The sequence below is a fragment of the Dendropsophus ebraccatus genome, chromosome 8 (assembly GCF_027789765.1).
Source record: "Dendropsophus ebraccatus isolate aDenEbr1 chromosome 8, aDenEbr1.pat, whole genome shotgun sequence".
Taxonomy (NCBI): Eukaryota; Metazoa; Chordata; class Amphibia; order Anura; family Hylidae; genus Dendropsophus; species Dendropsophus ebraccatus.
Window position 1 is genome coordinate 97,944,787 of NC_091461.1, and position 23,600 is coordinate 97,968,386.

A 23,600-nucleotide genomic window follows, 5' to 3' on the forward strand; every position below is an offset into this window, starting at 1 on the left:
GGTTCAAACACATTAACGTTGGTGGAAAACTGGAGCAGAAATCACTGTGTCAGACTGGAAAGAATAAGTTACTTCCTGCAGGACATGCAGCAGCTGATAGGTACTGGAAGAGTAGAGATTTTTTTTAAATAAAAATAAGTTACAAATCTATACAACTTTCTGGTTCTTTTTTTTTCTTTCGGAGTACTCCTTTAATCCACCACTTCCAATTTTCACAAAAATATGAGGATAAGACAATAATAAAAAAATATTTAAAAAAAAAAAAAAAAAGCACTCAAAGTGTGAAGCTGCACTTGCCCAAACATCATATACAGGACTTAGAAGATCATCATAACGCCAATGTAAACACTCAGTGATGGAGTATAGAGTAAAGCTTAATGCTACCATGCTAAGAGTAAGGCCTTTTGCACACGTTCCGTAATTTACAGATCCGTATTTACGGATCCGAGTTAGTGCACATTGATGTCTATTGGGCTATTCACACTATCAGTAGCAGAAATGGATAAAAATCAATCCTGAAAAAAAAAAAAAAAAAAAAAAAAAAAAAAAAGAAGGACATGTCCTAGTACGGACCCGGTGCGGACCCTGATTTTAATTTTTTTTACCGATCCTCTCATTGAAATCAATTGTTTACGGATTGTAACATGTTGGCATCCGTATTTCCGCAAAAAAATACGGATGAAGTGCATTGAAAAGCATTGGAGAAGTAAAAATGGATTTACGTAAATACGGATGCAATATGGATGCCCAATCCGTAATTTTTAGCGGGTTGTTTCAGGACCAGAAAAAAAATTACTGAACGTGTGCATAAGGCCTAAAGCTACGTGCACACAGAGCAGAAGTGGTGGAATCCTGCCAGCCTCCCTGTCATAATGACAGTCTATGGGAGGCTCGCGCACCTCCTCTCTGCGCACTGAAGAATGAAGGAATTCCGCCACTTTTGCTCCATGTGCACGTAGCCTAATTTTGGAGGCCTAAGCGACGAGAGCGAAGAGACCCGATATCAAATCACAACTGTATCAAAATGTAAACAGCAGTAAAGTCATTCAAGATGATTCCTATGTACATTGTTTGCAGAGTTGCTGTAGTTTTTAGGGTCAGACAGATTTTATATTTTGTGGCAAATCCATGAATCGCAGATATAACACAAAACAATGTTTCGTTTCAATCAGCTTTATTAAAATTTTCAGATAATACAACCAAATACAATCATGGCCACATAGCCACATTCAAGAACAAAACAATGTTAAAATAGCTGAACATTCTGGCTTCATGGAACACCTCAGAGAAATAACGCTAAATTAGGGAATTTGCAAATGACAAGAACACTAAGCTATAAGCACACTGGCTGTTTTTAACAAAAGCATACACCAAATATATTATAATAATAAATATTTTTTTACACACAGTATAGTAAAGTGATTCTTGCCCATGTAAAGAAACATGGGGGGAGATTTATCAAAAATGTACACTTTTTTTGGAGTGGAAAGGTTGCAAAATTTTGAGCAACCGCATAGCTGCGCAAAATTTTGTGACTTTTCCCCAACATAGACTGATCCACTGTCAGTGTCAGGATGTCATGGCCCTCTGGGTTCTTATTGCAATATAACTGGCAGTAAACGGTACGCGCCATTTATTAAAAGCAAATGGGCAGTCACCTTCTGCGGCCGGTCCGCTCTAATAAGGAAGACTAACAGGGATAATAATCATTTCAGCAAAGTGCAACCTGCCTGTCCAGCCGGGCGACCTCAGCTCCTATGAGAGGTACATTGGCGCTGTGCGCTGGGAGGCGGCTTATTTCTGGCAGGTGATATAAAATGCACGCATCACTTCAGTTGTTGCACAATGTCAAGCCCATCATGCATGAAGATTACCTTTAATGTATACAGGCATGGTAACATCTAAGTGCTTTCTATTCATGGATCCCCACCTTCCCATGAACAGGGACTAATGCTATCACCCTCCCAACAGATATTAACCCATCTGTAACCAAACTAGATATCACAGATATCTAACAGAACATTAAAGCCAAAGCCAGGGATGAATTGGAGAAGAGGAGAAATCCCAGTCTTTCCTTCATGACCTGTTCTCTGTTCAGAGTCTGTTCCTGGCTTTGGCTTCAATAATGTCAGATATCTCAGTATGTAAAAGAACCCTAAATGTGCCCATACACGCTAGATGAACATCCGCAGAACCCACTGATTTTGGTGGGACCAGTCAACCATATGTGGCTGGGTTGCATATATATGTCGGCTTATTCCCTCTCCCCATTGATACGTGCACACTCAGCCGAGCTAAGCCTGCATGTATATAGGAAATCAGGAAGTTTATGTAAGGTATATGACACACATACTAATCCAATCACCATCCATGATTATACATCCACACTGACTTCTTTCTTACGCCCAAGATGGTTTTCTTAGGATTCTGAGGGGAAAAAAAAACAGCCCTAGCAGCTGCCACCATAATAAAGGAGTCCTTATCGGTTATCTTTTTAATAAAGCCAGTGGATTTCCTTATCTCCAGGATGATGTATGGCCACAAGACAGACCGGAAACATTTATATTTTGCCAGCTACGCAGCAATCCATACAGTTCAATTTAGAATACAATTCTGTATGCAGAGAAGGTACTGACCCCAAACATTACTGAGAACACTATATACATACAAACCCTGCACACTGTATACATACAACCAGGCACAGAAGAGAAGCACATCCTAGAAATAATAGACATTATAGTAACTAGACAGACAGGGTTCCATCACTGGGAGATTATGTCTATATACTGGCCAGACAGGCTCACTTCTGTAACACATGCTTGGAAACTTGCCTGATATACACATACACAAATGTCACCTGCTCACTCCCCGGTAAAGAATATAATTTTTTTTTTTTTTGCAGGAAACACATCCACCCAATGCATCTGTGTACATCTTGAAGTACTTCTTACTATTCATCTTCTTATTTGCTGGTCTGCCCAATAAAAGAATAACACGGTCGTCTGTGACAAGACAACTCAGGCGATAAGACTGAGCATGTGCGACCAGTCATTGAACAAATTAGGGTGGACATTCTGAAAGAATCAAAAGAACATCAGGGGGCACCACTAAGAGTATATAATGTGGAGATTCACAAAACAATGCTAAACTTTAAAAAGGTTCCCATGACTTCCAGCCGCAACAAGAATACAGTACAAGAAAACTAGCTCATCAAATAATAAAACGATGCTGATATAATTATAACGCTGAAAGTAGGATAAGGCGGGAATATTTCTATTGGCCAGCTCGCTGTAAGGGCCAATGGATCCCGGTTTACAGGTCTGCAGACAAACATTTTACAGACAACTACCCTGATATTATATAGAAGATGAGCTATACAAGAAGCTGTGGGTTCTGACAGTCATATCTGCCATATGGTGGGGAAGCTTGTCTATTAAGCAGTCACCTGTATATAGTGGTGAATAGGACAACATGACATAGGCTGAAGCTGCAAGGAGCTAAGAAAGAAGCAAATACAGCAGCAGTCGGACTGTTCTGGGTTAATCTATAAGATGCCAGTGTGTGACTACTACAAGCACTGGATACATAGAAGGAAGGCAATGCAGAGCTCTATGTAGTAGATGCTGCCAGTCACACACGAGGCAATGAGCATATTATACCATCTGTGGGAAGGATCTGCTGGTTGGATAGCTGTAGACAAGTGTTATTTCTTATGGTGCGTTTACACAGACAGATTTATCTGACAGATCTTTGAAGCCCAAACTAGGAACAGACTATAAACAGGGATAAGGTCATAAAGGAAAGACTGGGATCTATCCTCTTTTCAAATCCATTCCTGGCTTTGGCTTCCAAAATCTGCCAGATAAATCAGTCTGTGTAAACGCACCATTATTCTCACATATGATCTAAAATATGGAGATAAATGCTCCTTGTCTATTCTCCTCTAGATATAGGCCTCTATAGAGTGTGAACCTCTGTATGAGGGTTTTCATTCTAAGTCATATCCTCTTCTAGATGCAAGCATAAGTATAATTCAGTTAAAGGCTATGGACACCTTGAATTTCTCTCACTTTCTTCTACGACCTCTATAACGTTCTATATATGCTTTTTTCTCTTTACTTGTACACAGCCTATATGTGGGTTGGGGAACCTTTGGCCCCTCATCTGCTGCAAAACTACAATTCCCATCATGCCTGGACAGCCAAAACCAAAGCTTTTGAGAATTGACGTTTTGAGGCAGCTGGAGGGCCAAAGGTTTCCCATGCTGGATGTAGGCTGTGGCCCACATGATTCTCCCCAGAAGACTGCCTTGTATCTGCTCTCCTCTCTCTCCAAACTGAGTTTTCCTCCCTAACACCTGAGCAGCTGTGCAAACCCACCTCCCTGCAGTTATTTCTGACACTGAGTGGGCAGAAAGCCCATAAGACTAACAGACTTAAGGCCCTATTCCACGGAACGATTATCAGCCAATATCGTTCATGTCGGCCGATCGTTGAAGTCGTTTGTCTTTCAACATGTCGAAAGACAAACGACTTATATAGCAGCGATTTGCTGCCGCCGCTCCGTGGAGTAGGAGCAGCGGTAGTAGAACGTCACTATATCCTATAGGCTGTCCAGATGATCTAGCAGCCCGGCCGGCAACTCCCCCCGGATTCACCCACTCGCTGCTGCCGCGTGGAAAAGCGGCAGCAGCGATCGTGGAACGAGAAGCAAACGAGCGCTGACAGCACTCGTTTGCTCCTTGTAGTCGGCTGTGGAATAGGGCCTTTAGGGTCCATTTACACTGAAAGATTATCTGACAGATTGTCTGCCAAAGATTTGAAGCCAAAGCCAGGAATGGATTTAAAAGGAGGAGAAATCTCAGGCCTTTCTATATGACCTGATCTCTGTTTATAGTCTGTTTCTGGCTTTGGTTTCAAATCTTTGGCAGATAATCTGTGTAAATGGACCCTTATGTTTAATGAAGACTATTTAGATTGCGGAGCAGATTCTGTGCCAGAAGGAACAATGTATAACACCACCCCATCTTAGTTTACAGGCTTCCAGCAATGACATTACCAATCAATTACCATACTATTGGGTAAAGGATTATGTCCTTAGTATAGCATGGGACCCCAAAGGTCCCCATACATCTTATGCTTTAGTGGGCCATGTCGGCTGCTTTCAGTAGGTTCCATTGATGTAAGGTGTATGGGGCTCCCCCAAGTGACCAATGAGGGATAATGTTGGTGAAAATAGGGGTTGGGTGCAATGGAAAACCACCACCTGACCCCTTTGCTCTGGGAGAGATAAGCCACAGCTAGGGCTGTCAACAGATGAACGCTCAGCCATGCCGAACATTCTTATGTTATTTTTCCCCTTCAAGGGGAACAAAGGATCTCTCTTTACCCTGTAGTCATATGCCAAGGAATCACCAGTCACAACAAACTATGCCCTGGTCCCTTTTTTGAGCCATATTAAAAGAAAAGGACAGAGGTAGGTACTTTCTTTCTAAAGTACAATGGAATATGAGGGCACTAAACATAAAGCAATAAATACACTACAACAACAAGGCAATAAATACACTACCTATGGAATCTGCCCTATGGTGATTATAGGGAAGCAATAGGGAAAGCCTCACTGGCAACAAGGTCCTATGTGAGTAGATGCATTTTCTGTCAGTACTACCAGATTAAGAATTTTCCAAATGAAAAAAAAAAAAAAAGGCTTTTGATGTTTGGTTTGCTGGCCACGCGTTCAGCTGCATTGTCCGCGGACGTGGGCTTATGCATTCTTGACCCATATTAAACGGGGTCTTTTCACAAGGCTTTCTGATCTGGCGGAATGGCAGCCTCAAAACAAAGCATATAAATCCGATAGCAGCACGTGGTAAGGCATTAATAAGGCATGACGGGGCACGCGAGAAGGTCTTAAATACACACAATGTCATGTGTGCGGTTTCTCTTATGATGTCGGGTCCTTGAGGTGACCACTTTCCCTGAGAAAGGAGACAGACGCTTTCTCAACACAATAAAGTTAATAAAGTCTCAGCTACAACGTATTTTCAATCCTCAGAAGATCAGAGGCTTCGTTGTTTATGATGATCAATTTAGTCTTTCTTGGAAAAAAAAAAAATAATATCTACAGGCCGATGCTAACAGAATTATGGCTCACAGTTTGATATATCAACACATTTGCTCAGGCAAGCGATCCTCCATCTGCCTCGCTTTAGACTGGTAAGGGGTTCTGTATTGCATTTTTGGCTGAGACGTTTGGCGCTTATACTGGGGAGGGCGAATTTTCCACATTTAGCGGATAAACAAAGGCGACATTGTGAAATATTAATAAATATTAGCTGTCCACCTCTCAAGCCTGTCAACGTCTCTCATCTGTAAAGATTGATGTTCTTTCAGCGATGTCCGGAACACCTTGGGAGTGGGCCGAGGAGGAAAGGGGGGTTGAGGACAAACAAAAAAAAAAATATAAGAAAAAAAAAATGCAGAAGACAGAAAATCGCCAGTGGACCCCGGGCAGTGAGGCAGATAATCACAATGAATAATTTACAGGCACGCTTTCATCCTGGATGCCCTGAATCCTAAGGAGTCTGGGGAGAAGGTAGCACATCTGCTAAATGAGCTGAAGAATTGAAGAGGAGGGGGAAGGACAGTCCTGGATGTGGTACCTATACACTTTACACATAGTAGATACACTGGATATTTCATATCTAACAATATCAAGTAAATTGTTGCAGACTGTAAACAAACACATACTTTAGCAATGGGGATTTGTAACCTAGACCCGGATTTTCCTCAAGCTCCCAGGGAGGTAAACATCAAAGATTCCCTGGTGCAACAGATGTAAAATCCAAAAGAAAAAAAAGAATCCTATTATAAACAATGCGGCTTCTTCCCTTTAAAGCGCTGGATAGTGTTGATTTTCCTCCAGTAATGCATTCACTCGGCACCAGGGGATGTTTGAGGAACGTTCCCCAATGGTTTACGCTGGGCAACACACTGTCTATAAAGAGACTGTTTAGTAGGAGAACGTGCATTGCTAACACATACAACCATCAGCTATAAGAGGACATGGAGGTCGGAATTCATATGAAAGCTGCACGGAATCCGCAACTCCCTGATTTTGAAACCGCAAAGCAGAAAAAAAAGTGACATGACTTCTTTGGCGCAGAATCCTTGCAAATCCCCGGTCAGGTAGTCTGACACCAGGTCCAAAACCATAACCTCATTTGCGGCATTGAAAGTTAAAATTCGACTTGTATTCCACAATGGATTTTTTTTTTCTACAGAGAGATCTATTGTGTGACAATACCCTAACATTAAACCCACTGACAGGCGAAGTGAATAACATTGATTGTGACAATGGCAGCTGTCAAGGGATGAGATACTAGGCTGAGAGTCAAGTGATCAGTCAGTTCTTGAAGTTGATGTACGGAATGCAGAAAGAAACGGGCAACAGTTATCACAGTTACCTGTCAGAAAGGAATAGCGGCCTATAGCCAAAGGGGACACTGACTAATGGGTCAAACATGGTCTAACTGTGACTAGTTTTCCAAACGTACAGTGTTTGAGCAGGTTTTATACATCCCAGAAAGGGACCAAATATAAATCACCGTTAGACTATGTCTGGCCCATTAAAGTCAATGGGCTCATCAGCAAAATGTTGGGCTATCAACTTAGTCAGAAGAGTCATTTTGGCCCTGACTTGGGTGGCTTATACTCACTTGCTGTATGGAATAGTGTAGACTGCTAAATGTTGACTTGGCCTCCAAGTTGCCCAGATCCCAACCTAATGGAACATGTGTGGGATGTGCTGAAAAAGTCTGATCCCTGAAAATCCCATAAAGCAGGGATGGGGAATCTTCCACCCTCCAGTTGCTGCAAAACTACAATTCCCATCATGCCTGGATAGTGAAAACCAAAGCTTTGACTGTCCAGACAGGATGAAAATTTTAAGTTTTGCAATAGTTCCCTATCCCTGCCATAAAGGATCTCCTACTAATGTCTTGGTGCCAGAGATTTTGTAGACCATTCCTGGATGGATCTGAGCTAACTTTGTAGCACAAGAGGAACCTACGCACCATTTGGCAGGTGGTTTTATTGTTATGGCTGAATGGCTGACGGATGTAAATTGCGGTAACAGTGTAAAATGTCCTGTGGCCGATGCTTAGTAAGGTCCATAATAGCAATGATTTGGGAATAAAACAAGATGAGGAAAAATGAGGCTAAAAAGCAACAAAGACAGGATGAAGAGCCTAGCAGGGAGGCTTGTAATTGGCCTCCTAGAGCTATAGTACCAGCTCCACCCAGCGCTACACACACAAGCTCCATCCTCAGGCATGTGAAGCCGCCGCCGCTGTGAGAGCGGGGACAGCTTGTGCTCACGGCGAGCTATTTCTCACATGCCTCCGAACCTGCCACTATTACAGCACAGCTGTGATCTACCGTCTGCCGAGCCGGTGCTAACAATCTCCAGGAGAGGAGCCAGCCAAACTGGTGCGAGAGAACGGAGAACACATTTACAGGGCACACAGTCTCCATTAAACTTGCAGCGCTTTGCTGGTTTCCACAGTGAAATATTGGTAACTTGAAGCAGGTAATATAACATCGACAAATTACACGCTACATCAAAATAATGAATGCATTGCGGTGAGAAAAATAATAAAGTGAGAAATTCTTACACTACGACACGCAGCCATTCTATGGAAAGCAGCACATATACAATTCTGTATGGTAGGTGTGACATGTATTCAACATAGGAAAACACTGTATGAATTCAGCCACACTCAATTTTCTATTTAACTGATGAAGTAAAGATGGCGCCCTGTGGTCTGTGTGTATAGAGTAGTGGTAAAGGGATGCAACATCACCCATAGACCGGATTTAACCTTCTGTGATATACAGTCCATAAGCTGGCTGTATATCACTGACTGAACTCTATGGGACTCTCTGCATTGTAATTTATTATGCTACAGTGAGCTCTGGAACAGTTACACACTATGCTAGTGAACGGACACACTCACGCCAGTTTGGCAGCATAGTGCTCTAGCCACTCCGGAGGTCACTATTATAATGAATTATAATGCAGGGAGTCCCGTATGATGTGAATACGTGATATACAGTCAGCTTACAGAGCGTATATCACAGACGTGTGAATCTGACCATACTCGCAGCATGCATCCAGTCCCACAACACAAAGGCGGACCCATAATACTTTTAGCACTATACTATTACAAGCGCCCTGATATAGACTCGCTGTGGATAAATGTTGGATAAAGACTATGTCGATTGATGCCTGTAATTCAAGGACCTTCATAGTGTCCTTCCTGTTTATAATGTCCCTATAGTTTTACATGTCAGGGTCAAGGTGATGAGGGACGTTGGAGACCACCACTATGTGTTAGATAGAGCTCAGAGAAGCACACAGCTAAGCACTGATAGCCTAATGATTGTGGTGTTCGGACCCCCACTGATTGTTAGATAGACCCAGGAGAAGCGCCTAGATAAGGGCTTCATTCGCCAGCTAAAGGTCCCCATACACTTTACAAAGTGTCAGCCCACCAACAGATGAGGACATTGGATATAGGGGTCGGACATTATGTAAAATCACTGTCCAACCCCTTTGTTCTCAGAGAGATAAGCTGTAGACAGAGCGGCCTAGCTGGGGCTTAACCCCCTAAAGGGAACACAGGAACGCTCGGCCATTGTGCCAAACATTCCTGTGTACAGGGAGGTTGAGAGGAGGACAGGAGAGATTACTGAACAGTTAATGTGTATGGCCACATTTACTAAGCCAGTTGTCCCCTTTTTACCACATTTTTATTCTGATCTACAATAATCTCTTTGATCTTTGTCTTTTATTACAACATCTGAAGAAACAAATAAATGGTCATCTCTCCCAGCAGATAAACCACCTTTATCCAGTTCTTTTTACCATTCTGTGTGTGACTATGAGACAACTGGCTGAAGCAGGAGCCTCTCCCCTCTGCAGCAGCTCACGAGGCTTCTCCAGCCTTATTGCTAAGCCCACTCCACCATTTAGCAGCAGAAAATGGAAAAAGAGCAGCAAAATGGTAACTCATACACAACCACCTGTTTTAGGACCATGCAGAGAAACTGTGCGGACATTTTCTGTCAAGGTTTATTATTCATTTCTAGGTTTATTGTTTCTGTTAAAGGGATATTCCAATCTTAATATAGAAATACTTGTAGGGCTCATTAGGTTAAAACCTTTCCTGGTGCTACAGGGCATGAGAATAGTTAAATTTAATTTATTATTACCCTGCACCCCCTGCCTTTCTGACTCTTTAATTTGGTAGGACTTCACCTTTAACAGCTTTGTCTAGGTTAGAGACCACCACTCTGGTCCAAAAGCCATGGTGTGGCTGGGGGATATATAAATGTAAATATTATAGAGATATAGTATGTATACACTGTAACATATATACACTCTACTATAGTCATACTATAGTTATATACACCAGCCAGACCACTGCTTTTACAGCAGAGTGGTGGTCGGTAACCTAGACAATTAGCTGTAAACAATGGGAGGGAAAGAGCAGCATATCAGCGCAAGTTTGGTAAATGAATGTATTTGTGAAAGTACTTAAGGCTGGGTTCACACTACGTTTTTGCAATCCCTTTTTAAAAAAAAAAAAAGGATCAAAAACAGATAGGAAAAACGGATGCATGTGTGTCCATCTGTTTTAATCCGTTTTTCCACTGAATTCCATTATAAAAAAAAAAAACAGATCAAAACAGACACAAAAATAAGGTCAACTACGTATTTGTGTACGTTAAAAGAAACTGATCCGTTTTGACCCTTTTTTTTTATAATGGAATTCAATGGAAAAATGGATTAAAACAGATGCACACACATGCATCCGTTTTTTGCAAAAAACGGATTGGAAATATGTAGTATGAACCCAGTCTAACACGATGAGCCCTACAAGAATAACTATAACCCACTGACCATGACAAGAGTTCAGAAAATACGGCACCGTTAAAGTGGATCTATCATGAACATATAAAATATTTCACCTTTAAATAGAGATTGTGACAACATGAGAACAGGAAGTGACCTTTCACTAGCGTCCACAAGCAACAGCTGAAGATGCCATCATGCCTTTCAATTACTAGATAATTCTAAATACAATTGTGAAGTGGCAGTAGATAAGACAGGCAACCGATAAGTATAAGAAGGGATTAATAAACCGCACTCTGCCATCTGTACAGTGACCACTGATACCACAGGTGTCCAACTCAGGCCTAACAGCTGCTGCAAAACTACAACTCCCGAAGCTTTAGCTTGTGTCAGTCCATGATGGGAGTTGTAGTTTTGCAGCAGCTAGAGGGATGCAAGTTTGACGGCAGATGTATTACAGTTCTTTCCACCACAGCATGGTGATTTATAGTTACCATTACACATAATTTATGGTTTTATGGACACAGGTCAAAGTTAATAAACAAAAATTTATTCCACTCCAACTGATGAATCCAATGACTGGCGTCTCACCTTCTATAGATGGGGCCTGGTCTTGGGCCGCATATAGCATTTCTTTGAAAGCCTAGAAGAAAAAAAAAACACAGCAGTCAGTCAAATGGCAGTAAAATGCTGTGGAAGCTAAAAATACAAAAGTGATTCAGAAAGCCTTACATGGGAGAAACGAATAAACAGGAACCTTATATATCAGGTTATATCCTAAGCATAGGTCATCAATATCAGACGGTGCAGCTCTGACTCCCAGCACCCCACAGATCTAATGACTCCAGCCAGTGCTGCCTTTACTCCAATGTTCACCTGACACAGCGCTGTACAGCTGGTAGTGGTTGCGCCTGGTACTGCAGCTCAATCTGCCTGTTCGAACAGGGATATATCTGCCTGAAATCACGTTGTGAACCCTGCCTAGAAAGTGATTGTGGAGGGGCAGGAGGAGTACCCCCACCGATCTGATATTTTTTTTTATACCACAACTAACAGGTACAAACTCGATTTTAACCCCTGGACATCATTTTCACTCATTGACAGCAAGCACAGATCTTGAAAATGTTGAGAAATTGAAGTACAAAGTATTTAAAATGTCACAAAACATTTCATTTCAATACGACTTAAAACTTACTTACGTAATAAGAACATACATTTACCTGTCGTTTTATTTTATTTATTTTTTTACCAAGAGATTTCCATTAAAGTTCCTGTAAAGTCTTGTTCCAATCTGGGGAATTCGAGTGGTCACCCTGGAGTGTGGTGTTTGTGGTATTGCTGCTCTGCACCATTCACTTCAATAGCTGCAATATCAGACACAACCCTAGACAAGGGATCGCTTTGTTTTCATGAGGAAGTAACCATGTTCTTCTAATCCTCTGCAATCCCTTTAACAAACAAGAGTGGTGTCTTTTATGCTACTACACGTCTCTTATACGTGATGGCAGCTCTCAGCACTTCAGAGTACAAAAAGGATTCCGGAGCATTGCAGAAATACAATATTTGGCTCCTGAGGACGCAGCAGAGCGAAGGAAAATAGCTTCCGCAAACATCGGCACAGCCTAGGCTCCAATACACCCAGGGCACAGCTTATACATTACCTTTATATTACTTTGATCTATTTATTTCAATGGCAATAAACTCATGAATAATTGCAAATGGTCGTAAACGCACACGGTCCGAGCATGTAAGGTAAAGCACAAAGCCATTCAGGTTCAATTGGACTCCATACGTACGTACTGATATTCCTCCAAGTCTAATGGAGCGTGCCACTCCCCTATCACCCCATATTAAATCAGGGAAACGGTAGAAACCTACGAACCTCTATGGTATGTCTAGAAACAATGTACACAGAGCAAAGTCAAGGATTTCTGCATTTAGTCAAGCCGCCTTAGGGCCCTATTACATTGTGCGAAAAATCGTTGTATCGTTCAAATTTAAACAATAATCGTTCTGTGTAATTGCAGGAAACGATCAAAAAATCATTTGTATGTCATTGATCATTGATTTAGATCTGAAACCTAAAATTACAATTAATCGTTCGCTGTAATTCCACATTCGTTCGCTCAAGTTCCGCATTTGTTCACTAATTGTTCAGTGTAATAGCACATCGTTCATTGTTTTGCTGGGATAAGAAGAAATAAACGATCATAGTAACGATCGTAACTAATGACCATCGTTCTGTGTAATATGGTGAACGAATTCAGGTTAACGATAAACAATATAGTTTACGATCGTTCGTCATTAATCCGTAAAGAGGATGTACCACCAGGTACATAGAACGGTGCATATAAGAGTGCATAGAACGGCACCGCGGACGGGGAGCGGTCCGAAAAATGGACCGTGGCACCGGCTTCGCCGTGACGGCGCTGTTCGATCTGTGGGCTCAGATTAAAGATTAAAATCGCTCCATGTAACCCTTACACATGGGATACAAGGACCCTTAGACATGGGATACAAGAACAAAATATGAATTAGAAAAAAAAAAAATCTCAGTGTTCGGCTAGGTCTTGCTATTTGTTTAAAGGGGTAGTGCGGCGCTCAGAAATTATTCACAGAATAACACACATTACAAAGTTATACAACTTTGTAATGTATGTTATGTCTGTGAATCGCCCCCTTCCCTGTGTCCCCGCACGTGTACCCGGAAGTGTGGTGCATTATACATTACCTGATCCGTGTCGAGGGCCGTCCGCCATCTTGTGCCAAACGTCATCTTCGGACGGACGGCCAAAATGCTGCCGCCCGTCCCCCCTCCGCCGTGTCACAACTGTGCTCAGCCGCGATTGGCTGAGCACATTTATGCTCAGCCAATCGCGGCTGAGCATCGGATGACGCTGCAGAGGGCGGACAGCATTCGGACCAGTCGGAGCTGTTCACCGTCCGCCCGAAGAAGACGTCGCTGAATGAAGATAGAAGACTAATGTCAGCACGTGACAGGTATGTATAGCGCACCACACTTCCAGGTACACGGGTGGGGGAGGTGGGACACGGGGAAGGGGGCCTTTCACAGACATAACATACATTACAAAGTTGTATAACTTTGTAATGTGTGTTATTCTGTGAATAATTTCTGAGCGCTGCACTACCCCTAAATGTATCCGTTCTACGGATTGCAAAAGCGGATGCAGTTATATGCCATCTGTTTTGATCAGTTTTCCATTGACTTACATTATTAAAAAAAGGGAAAAAAAAAAACGATCAAAATGGATCAGTTTTTTTAACATTTTGAAATGTAGACAAAAACGTGGTTGACCACATTTTTCTATACGTTTTGCTAAACGGATATAGTAAGACTGCTTGCAAAATCTTGATGTGAACCTAACCTTATGCTTTGCCCAACACTTAGGGCCCTATTCCACGGGACGATTATCGTTCGCATAATCGTTAACGATAAACGATCCAAACGACCGCTATTACGAAAGGCCTGAAATCGTTCACCCATTTACATGGAAAGATAATCGTTACTTATGATCGTTCTTGGGGTCGTTTTGTCGTCGCTATTGCGAACGACCGAACGACTTCTTATTCCATGCGAACGATCTGCGAACGAGCAACAATAAAAATAGGTCCAGGTCTTATTAAACTATCAACGATTACTCGTTCAGTCGTTACTCGTTAACTGCTATTCAACTGAACGATTATCGTTTAGATTCAAACAATTTAACGATAATCTGAACGATAATCGTCCGGTGGAATAGGGCCCTATTTCACAGGAGCGATATTCGGCCCCATTCGGCAGATTTTCGCTCCGTGGAATAGACAGAACGATCAGCCGATGATCGTGTCATCGGCTGATCGTTCATTTAGGTTCAGACCTAAAATAGTCATTCGCCACCAGTGCATCGCTACGGTTAAATTGTGGTGCACGGCGACGACCGACGATTTTAGCAGAACCATACATTACCTGTCCAGGCAGCAGGTCTTCTTCTCCCGGTCCCGAGCGGCAGAATCGGCTCCGGAGGGGGGCTGTCTGAACTTACAGACTGCTCAGCCAATCACTGGCCGGAAACGCTGCGGCCAGTGATTGGCTGAGCGGTCTGTCAGTTCAGACAGCCCCGCTCATAAGCCGATGCTACCGCGCGGGACTGGGAGAATTAGACCTGCGCCCCGGACAGGTAATGTATGAAACAAGGGCTGCAAGGACATCGGTAACGATGTCCTTGCAGCCCTTGTTTCACGATAATCGGGGCCGTGGAATAGGCCCAGTAAATGAGCGCCGACCTAGCAGATCAGCGCTCGTTTACATCGTTGCTCGGCCCGTGGAATATGGCCCTTAGGGTTCCTGGTCACAGACAATGGATTAGCAGAACGTCAATAGGTATTGGATGAATTGACTCCTATAGAGACAGAACTTAGGATTTATCAAAATAATAAAACTACTACCGTATTTTACTTACATGCATTTTATCTTCTCTCGTTTCTTTAACCAGTGTGGCACATGGGGTCTCGCTGTGTGGCCTGCACTGCATTACATCTAAGCCAAGGAATGGGGAGCGAACTAAAAATGATTACATCTCTGAAGGATCTAAAGGACATAAATCGATTATAAGTAGATAACTGCGTCTTTTGGAGGGGGGGGGGGGGGGACTTTTGACTTTGAAATTCATAGATATAATGATGTCCTGGGTTCAGACTCATATTTTGCTATGATTAAAGGGGTTGTCCAGCAAAAATCTTCTTCTTTAAAATCAACTGGTGTCAGAAAGTTATATAGATTTGTAATTTACTTCTATTAAAAAATTCTCAAGTCTTTCCAGACTTATTAGCTGCTGTATGTCCTGCAGGAAATGTTGTTTTATTTTCAGTTTGACACACTGCTCTCTGCTGACATCTCTGGCCGAGAGAGGAACTGTCTCTGTTTTCTATGAATCCCCATAGAAAACCTCTCCTGCTCTGGACAGTTCCTGTCTCGGCCAGAGGTGTCAGCAGAGAGCATTGCGTCAGACTGATAATAAAACATTTCCTGCAGGACAAACAGCAGCTAATAAGTATGGGCAGACTTGAGATTTTTTAATAGAAGTAAATTACATATCTATATAATTTTCTGACCCAGTTGATTTGAAAGAAAACGGTTTTCGCTGGATAACCCCTTTTAAAGTAGTTTGGCCCTTGAAAAATCCTTCCAATATCATACAATCCTCCTCATGGCAAATTCTCATGAGACTGATGTGAAACACGACAAATATTAGAGAATGAGAACTCCTGACCAATCAAAAAAGGAAAAAAAAATCATTGGTCCCAGATGGATAACCTGGCGGCCATAGACGCCAACAGTGGAATAATAACCAATAAGGAGCTGCTTAGTGCTTGCCCTATTTGAGGCTCACCAACAGTTGAATACTCATGGCTGTACTATGGTAATAGTTGTACCATTACGGTTACTGATGTTTGTACTGTGTTCTGAATCTCCAAATGGGGATTAGGAGATTCGCTATTCCTCTCCCCCTGTTTTATCCTCCTACAAGGCAGAACAACCTTACAGATTAACCTGTCATTTCCCTTCTGCTCGTCGCCCGGAGTCAGGCAGCGCCTCGCTGACAGGGAGCAGAACAGAAACAAGAAGTCATTAAAAGGGACTAGAAAAGGGAGCGGATCAAGGACACCACGGAGATCCAGAAAAAGCAATATGTCACTAAAATTGTAAATGTCATCAGCGGACCCCATACTAACATACAGAAAACATTAGGAAGATATCAGATCTTGTGTCCGCTACATCATACACCATCAGCAGCTGAAATTGTATATACACCTTCTTTTGATTTGACCGTTGATCCCAATACTAGAATACTGAACGAGACCCAATTATAGTGAATTACAGAAAACGATTAAAAAAAGGTGAACTGTTCAAAACTAAAAGCAATTTAAAAATTTATCCAAATCAAATTTAAAAGAAGAAAGTCCTGTGTGTTTGTGGCAGAACATCTCTATATGACGGCTTAGTACATTGAAGGAGACAAAGGATTTAATGTAACACTGCTCCTTGCAGACGGCATAGTGAGCTGTGTACACACACGCTGAGCCAGCCGCGGCCTTTAACCTCAAAAGCTAACAATCTAAAATTCATCTACATGAGTGACATGCCCAAGGGTACAGATCTAAGCTGGAATTAGTTATATATATATATATATATATATATATATATATATATATATATATATCTGGTTCAGATAGATTTAAAAATCAATTTAAAAAGATAGATTTAAAAATCAATAATTCTGCCTGAAAAAAAAACTAAAATTCTTTGTAGTTTGGGAGTTTTGAACATTACGGCATATGGGCACAAATGTTAATTTGTCACAGTAAATCATGTGGGGGTTAAACGGACAAGAACCATACACATCGCCCCTTTGGTAACACAAAAGAGCTGTGGGTGCGGAGCTCTGGGTATGGAGCATATGCCATCAGTCACATTTATTACAGAGGAGAGCGATCCTTCTGAAAAACCGGAACAAATGCAATAGAGATTTTTTTTTTACCCCCACTAGTTTGAGAGCTCAAGCAGATGTCTAGACTAATACACAAGTAGAAAGAAAATTTACCCTATGAAACATACAATAAAGTGTAAAACAAACAAAAAAAATGTCCACCAGGCTTAATCAACATTAAAAACATAAGGCATGAGCCAATCTGCCATAAATCCCCTGCTGATCCCAAGTGACAATCCCATTTACATTCACTACCATATCATACAAACTTCTATAGTATATAGACCTTCATAGATTGTAGCTGGACCATCAACTCCATCAATAAAGATAAAATCATCACCATTCTAAGGGCCGTATTACACAGGACGATTATTGTTCAAAAAAACAGTTAGATCGTTCGGATTTAAACGATAATCGTTTCGTGTAATAGCAGACAGCGATTAAACAACCAACAAGAAATCGATGGTCGTTTGATAGAATTCGGACCTATTTTTCGCAAATCATTCGGTGTAATAAGTCATAGCTGAAACGTACGCAACAGCGACAACAAAACAACTGCCAGAACGATCATTAGTAACGATCATCGTTCTGTGTAATTGGGCAAACGATTTCATTTGCCATAGCATTTGTTTGAGATCATTAACCCTCAAAAAAAATCGCTTGGTGTAATAGTACCCCAACACCTACACTGCTTCCAAAACTCAGCGCTTCTTGGCCTGTGTTTTGACGCAAGGGAGTGGTTGATCAGTGATTAGTGGGGAGACCACACCCTTGTTTTGAGGCCATGACCGGGCACTGTCAGCAGTAGTGGATCTGGGAAGGCGAGTACTGAAATGTTTATTTGGCTTGGCCTGGTCACATTCGGATATAAAATTTACTGGGCAGGCCTTTAAACTTGACATAGTCTCACAGGCGTAATGATCATTAATGATTCTTCTATTTTATTACCAGCAATAATTGTCAGGCCTATGGCATTAAACATTTTGTTTCAAGATTTCTCAGTTGTTGGCAGTGAAGAGCTAATGATGGGCTATATATTTGGGCTAGATTCTATGAAATGTAATACAAAAAACTGTCATTTATGTATCCCAGTAAAAAAAAAAAAAATATGTCATGGCACACCATGACATAAATACATATTATAAAATGCCTGGAATAAAAGGAATCTACGGCGTAACCTTATGTCAGGAGGATCAAGCTGCCACAGAAAAACAGCAGAAGCAAGGCTGGGAGCAGAGAATCCGCTGATCCCGACTGTTTAACCCATTAGATGCTGCAGTCAATACCAATCACGGCTTCTGTGAGGTCTCATGAACGACCTAACACTATACACACAGCCTCTTTAAATCTAAACGCTGGCAGGTTTCTTGCATGCCTTTTCTTACCCCACACATGGCTCCCCAATGTCATTTTATTCTGTACTCCCACGCTTTAACATTTCATATCACATTGAAAGACAGGAGGCTTCATAAACAATCCCACACACCCTTCTTTCTACAGAGACAGCCAAAACCAATCAGTGATGCACCTTTGCAAAGGAGTAAGTAACCCTAAATTTATGATTCCCATCATGCCTGGACAGCTAAAGCGTTGGCTGTGCAGCCATGATGGAAACTATAGTTTAGCAAGGACTGGAGGGTTGCGAGTTGGACACCCCTGGCCTAGGCCATTAAACCGCAGTAATATGTGGGCACAAAAAGGTCCACTACCACCTCAACGACTATTCATTGTTGGACACTTCACTCACAATAGCACATTTCTTTTATTATGAGCATAGCTACTTTTATTTTTTTTTAAACAACCACAAATCCCAGCAGTCTAGTGTTCAGTGTATGGTGGGTGTTAGCATCATAGACACCGCACAGCCACAATACCCATTGACCGCCAATAATAACTATAGCACATTCACTCAATGAGGCGGCAGTAACTTTACATATGTGCAGATAGATGTCAGAGCTTTCTGCTGATTTATTGTGTCGGGCTCCTCACACATGGACAGCCATCTCCAGCATTATGATCAGGTCACTCACAGACAGAAGCCACAGATGGAGGAATGAGGCTTACCAGTGCGCTTACAGCCCATCAGCTCTGATCAATACCCCATCCCAGGGGACCGCTGCCTCTTACACTATATCATTGCTGGCTTCTTGGATCAATCATTACATGTATCTTCCCGCTAGCCCTTTGTATGTATCTGTCAATCACTGCTCTCATTCTATAGGGTTTCCTATCGGGTACCACACCTTTCCCATATACTCTACCTATTCTGACTCCTATCTGTACAAACAGAAGTCATATTAGCGGCCAAATTGCTATATAACCCGATCACACTGTATTGATCATATAACCCAACCCATCAAAACACAATGCCTGTAAGTGGAACATCAGAATTGTAAAGATGACAGATGTACGAGTCAAAAACCAGCTCCGTGACCCTCCTATAAACATGGTACAATCTGCATGGGGACGTATCCTAAGATTAGTTTTTCGAATATTCATAAAATTCAACAAATACAGTGGATTTTAATGTACGGCCAGTTATGAAGCTTGCAACAGGTTTAGATCATGTAAGTGTTCCTCGGATCTGCAGCATTGCCTGGGTGTGGTAAGCCACACGTATGGCGTTCACATGAGGTACTGCAATGCAGCTCTCTATGAACACAACAATACCATGTCAATCACAGCACAAGTGTCGGGTGGGTTTTATCCTAGACTTCTGCCAATAAGCCTAATGCGAGCCCTGCAAAAAGGGAAACTCCGCACACTGAACATTTTCATAGCAAACTCCACATGTTATAAGCAGATTTCACACCTATACAATGAATACATACAAATACCGTACAGTACACACTACCACTAATAGGTAGAAGATAAAATACTAAGCGTATTACCATCACCCTGACTAATATAACCTAATTACTGATGAGAATAGGTCATCCATGCATAAGAGCTGACTCACATATTGTTTGTATGGAGTAGGTGCTGAAAACAGCTCCAAGGTTATTCTATGGAGGAGATCACACCTCTGATGGTCTTCATGGATGTTTTCCTGTACACACTGCCTTTTCTTGCGATACACAGGATGCTCAGTCACATGCTATATATTGCACCCACCATCCCCGATAGAAGCAGAATGGGTATGCTGAAAATGAATATGGTAATGGTCACCTATATAACAATACTGACCGAGATGTTGCATTATACTGTTCAGTTCTATATCCAGACATGAAGATGAACTATGTGACACACAATGGATTGAATTGGCCACCTCCTGTCCTATTACACATTCGATTGTTTTTTAATCAGACCATCAAAACGGTAACAGTTCTGTAAAAACTCTGCACACAACACAGGGGTCAGTCCCACATAAAGTCACCAGGATCGACTGGCAACAATGGGCAGCTATTGATAACTGCATGGAGACCTATTTTTGGCCAAATGTCTGGACTTTGCTATGGAATCCGCATTACCAGGTTTCACCAAAGGTGTTTTTCTTATCAAACGATCTGATTAAGCCTGGTAATGGGAATCACATAGGAAAACATGGACTGTCAGTGTAGACAAACATGCAGAGACCACATAATAGTCTATAACAAGGAAACACATCAAAACTGCTGTGGGAACACAGCCTTAGGCTACATTCACATGCTTCATAGTTTTTCAGGACTGCAATCGGCATCCACAATCTGCAAAAAAAAAACAAAAAAAACAATTCTGTAGTGCATTCGTAATCTGGATCTGCAATAAATGGGGAGGTATTCGTTAAACTAAGGCCATCTGTACTGTTTGTAGAAGTAACTTCTGTAACAAGTACGGCCTGCCGATCTCTTCCGGTTTTGGCTTGGGATCTGTAGTGTTAGGCTTTTATATTCTTGCCAAACACCCATGGTTTCAGCTGATAAATGTCAAAAAAATGTAAAAACCACAAATAGATTATCTTTTACCAGATGGTTAGTGATGTAGATGTTAAAAAGAATGAAAAGCCTTGTTCACACAGTGCAGTATTGACACATATACCTCAATTACTGAAGGGATAACAGTACTGCACGTCCAACTTTACAACCTTTAAGGGTACATTCACATGCACTAATGGTCCTTTTAGACGGAACTATCGAATTCAACGATAATCGTTCCGTGTAAAAACAGCGAACGATCAAACGACGAGCGAGAAATCGTTCATTTTGATCTTTCAACATGCTCTCAAATCGTCGTTGATCGTTCGCAAAAACTTCGCAGATCGTTCCGTGTAAACAGTCTTTCAACGATTTTACCTATGTGCGAGATAGGCTTAAGCGATCGCAAAACGATTTTTCCGTATGATGTATCGTTCCGTCTAATCGCTAATTGTTATAAAAAAACACATTGTTCATTCAAAATCGTTAATCGTGCGATCGGGCGAATTATCGCTCCGTCTAAAAGGACAATTAGTCCGTTATGGATTTCACCAATATAAATAATCTGTGGATTTCAGCTATTTAAAGTGTACCTATCATGACAGGCCGCTTCCAGATCAGCGGCAAGAAAAGAATAGAATTGTTCTGTTCCTTTTATCCAAAGCTTTTATGGAACAATTATTTTCTATTCAAACAACCCCAAATGTAATCAATTGCTGTTAAATATATCTAGAATTACGACTATGAGAGATTACTAAAAATACATAATGAGGTTTCCCCCTTTAAAGTCCATAAAAGGCCCATGATATCTGAGCTTAGAGAACGGATAAGAAGGATAATGTGGCCAAATGGCCTTCACAGTCCGTGTAAGAGCAACAAAGGACAGACGCTCCCTCTAAGCATTAAGCCGAGAGCGCACCGGCAGAACACTGAACTTCTGGCAACTTCCCAGCAAATAAAATTAAGTACCCGATAATAATTCAATATAGCTATTGACGCTGCATCAGAACAAAGAGCGACCTTAGACAATGCATATTTCACCCATCTACTCATTAGACTTAAAATTATTACATAAAACAATGGCTTCCCTGGCAATAAGAAACAGAGCTAGCTAGGCAAATAGAGGAGAGGAGGTATGTGCCAAGCAGTGCCCTGGGTGGATACCATCCCCGTGCCGGCAGACTGGGGGAAGCCTGGCTCTTATCCGTGACCCTGCCGATAGGCTGATTGCATTAATGGCTCCTATATGAGGAAGGTGCAGAGCTGAATGCTGAGCTGTACGCCGCTCTCTATCCCTCTGACATAAATCTCATTAACCAAACATGACAGCTATGATAAAGAACCCGAGCCGTATGGCGGCGACGCGGCCATTTATGCAGGCAGGGATGAATTAAAAAAGGTTAAATTTCTTATTTATTCAGCATTGGCTGATCTCTTTAGGAAGTAACGTATCCACTGTTGTACTAAGCCCAAGTGAATAATAAAGAAATATTTAGAGAAGAGTTCACATGATGTCATCATCTGGCGGCGGGGGATCGTGTTGTGCATCTCTCCCAGCATCAGGACATTATCTTCTGTCATGTACAGGCCGGGACGGGTGGCCTCTGCTGTGTGTCAGCTCACTGTTATATGGCGCAATACAACGGGAAACACTCGGTGACTCACCTGTAATCTGCACCTGCACAGTATGGTGTAACCTATATCATACTGTACAGCGGGTAGGACATACTGAACCATAGATAGCATACATGAGGCTTACAAAGGCTATCATAGCAGAACAGCTAGGACATGGTCACTCTTCTGACCAGCTGATAATACTTTAAGGCCTCTTGTACCCACTAACCTGTATTTGGTACCAATCTGCACAGCATATACATACAAGCCATTTTATGACCTATATTTGTGGCACAGACTCGCCCAATAAATGGGTCGGTGCTATATGCAGACCGCTCATGGATAAACGTCCATAAGTATCTGCAATATGACTGAATTTACCATCTTTCTTAGGCAACTTTTTTTTTACACATCAGCAAATACAGAGACAATATGGATCCATTACAGACGGCATTTTTCAATACACTGACAAAAAAAAAAAAATTGCAGACAGCTGACACGGGCAGAGAAAAAAAACAATACTGATGTGTGAAAGAGGCCTAGTGTTACCCAACCTGCTGCAAAACTACAACCCCAAGCATGCCAGAGCAACCTTCAGCTGTGCATGCTGGGAGTTGTAGTCTTACAATAGCTGGAGTGCCATAGGTTGATATATACATACACATATATATATATATATATGACATCC

The 23,600-nt window shown here is 41.8% G+C and overlaps 1 protein-coding gene across 2 annotated transcripts in view; it reads right to left on the bottom strand.

Annotated features, from left to right (window-relative positions):
* XPR1 (xenotropic and polytropic retrovirus receptor 1) overlaps positions 1 to 23,600 on the bottom strand; it is a 96,209-nt gene that overhangs the window by 66,935 nt on the left and 5,674 nt on the right. For both annotated transcript variants that reach the window (XM_069981155.1, XM_069981156.1), the window contains exon 2: positions 11,509 to 11,560. In XM_069981155.1, coding sequence (XP_069837256.1) covers positions 11,509 to 11,560 — 52 coding nt within the window. The remainder of the gene's footprint in view (positions 1 to 11,508; positions 11,561 to 23,600) is intronic.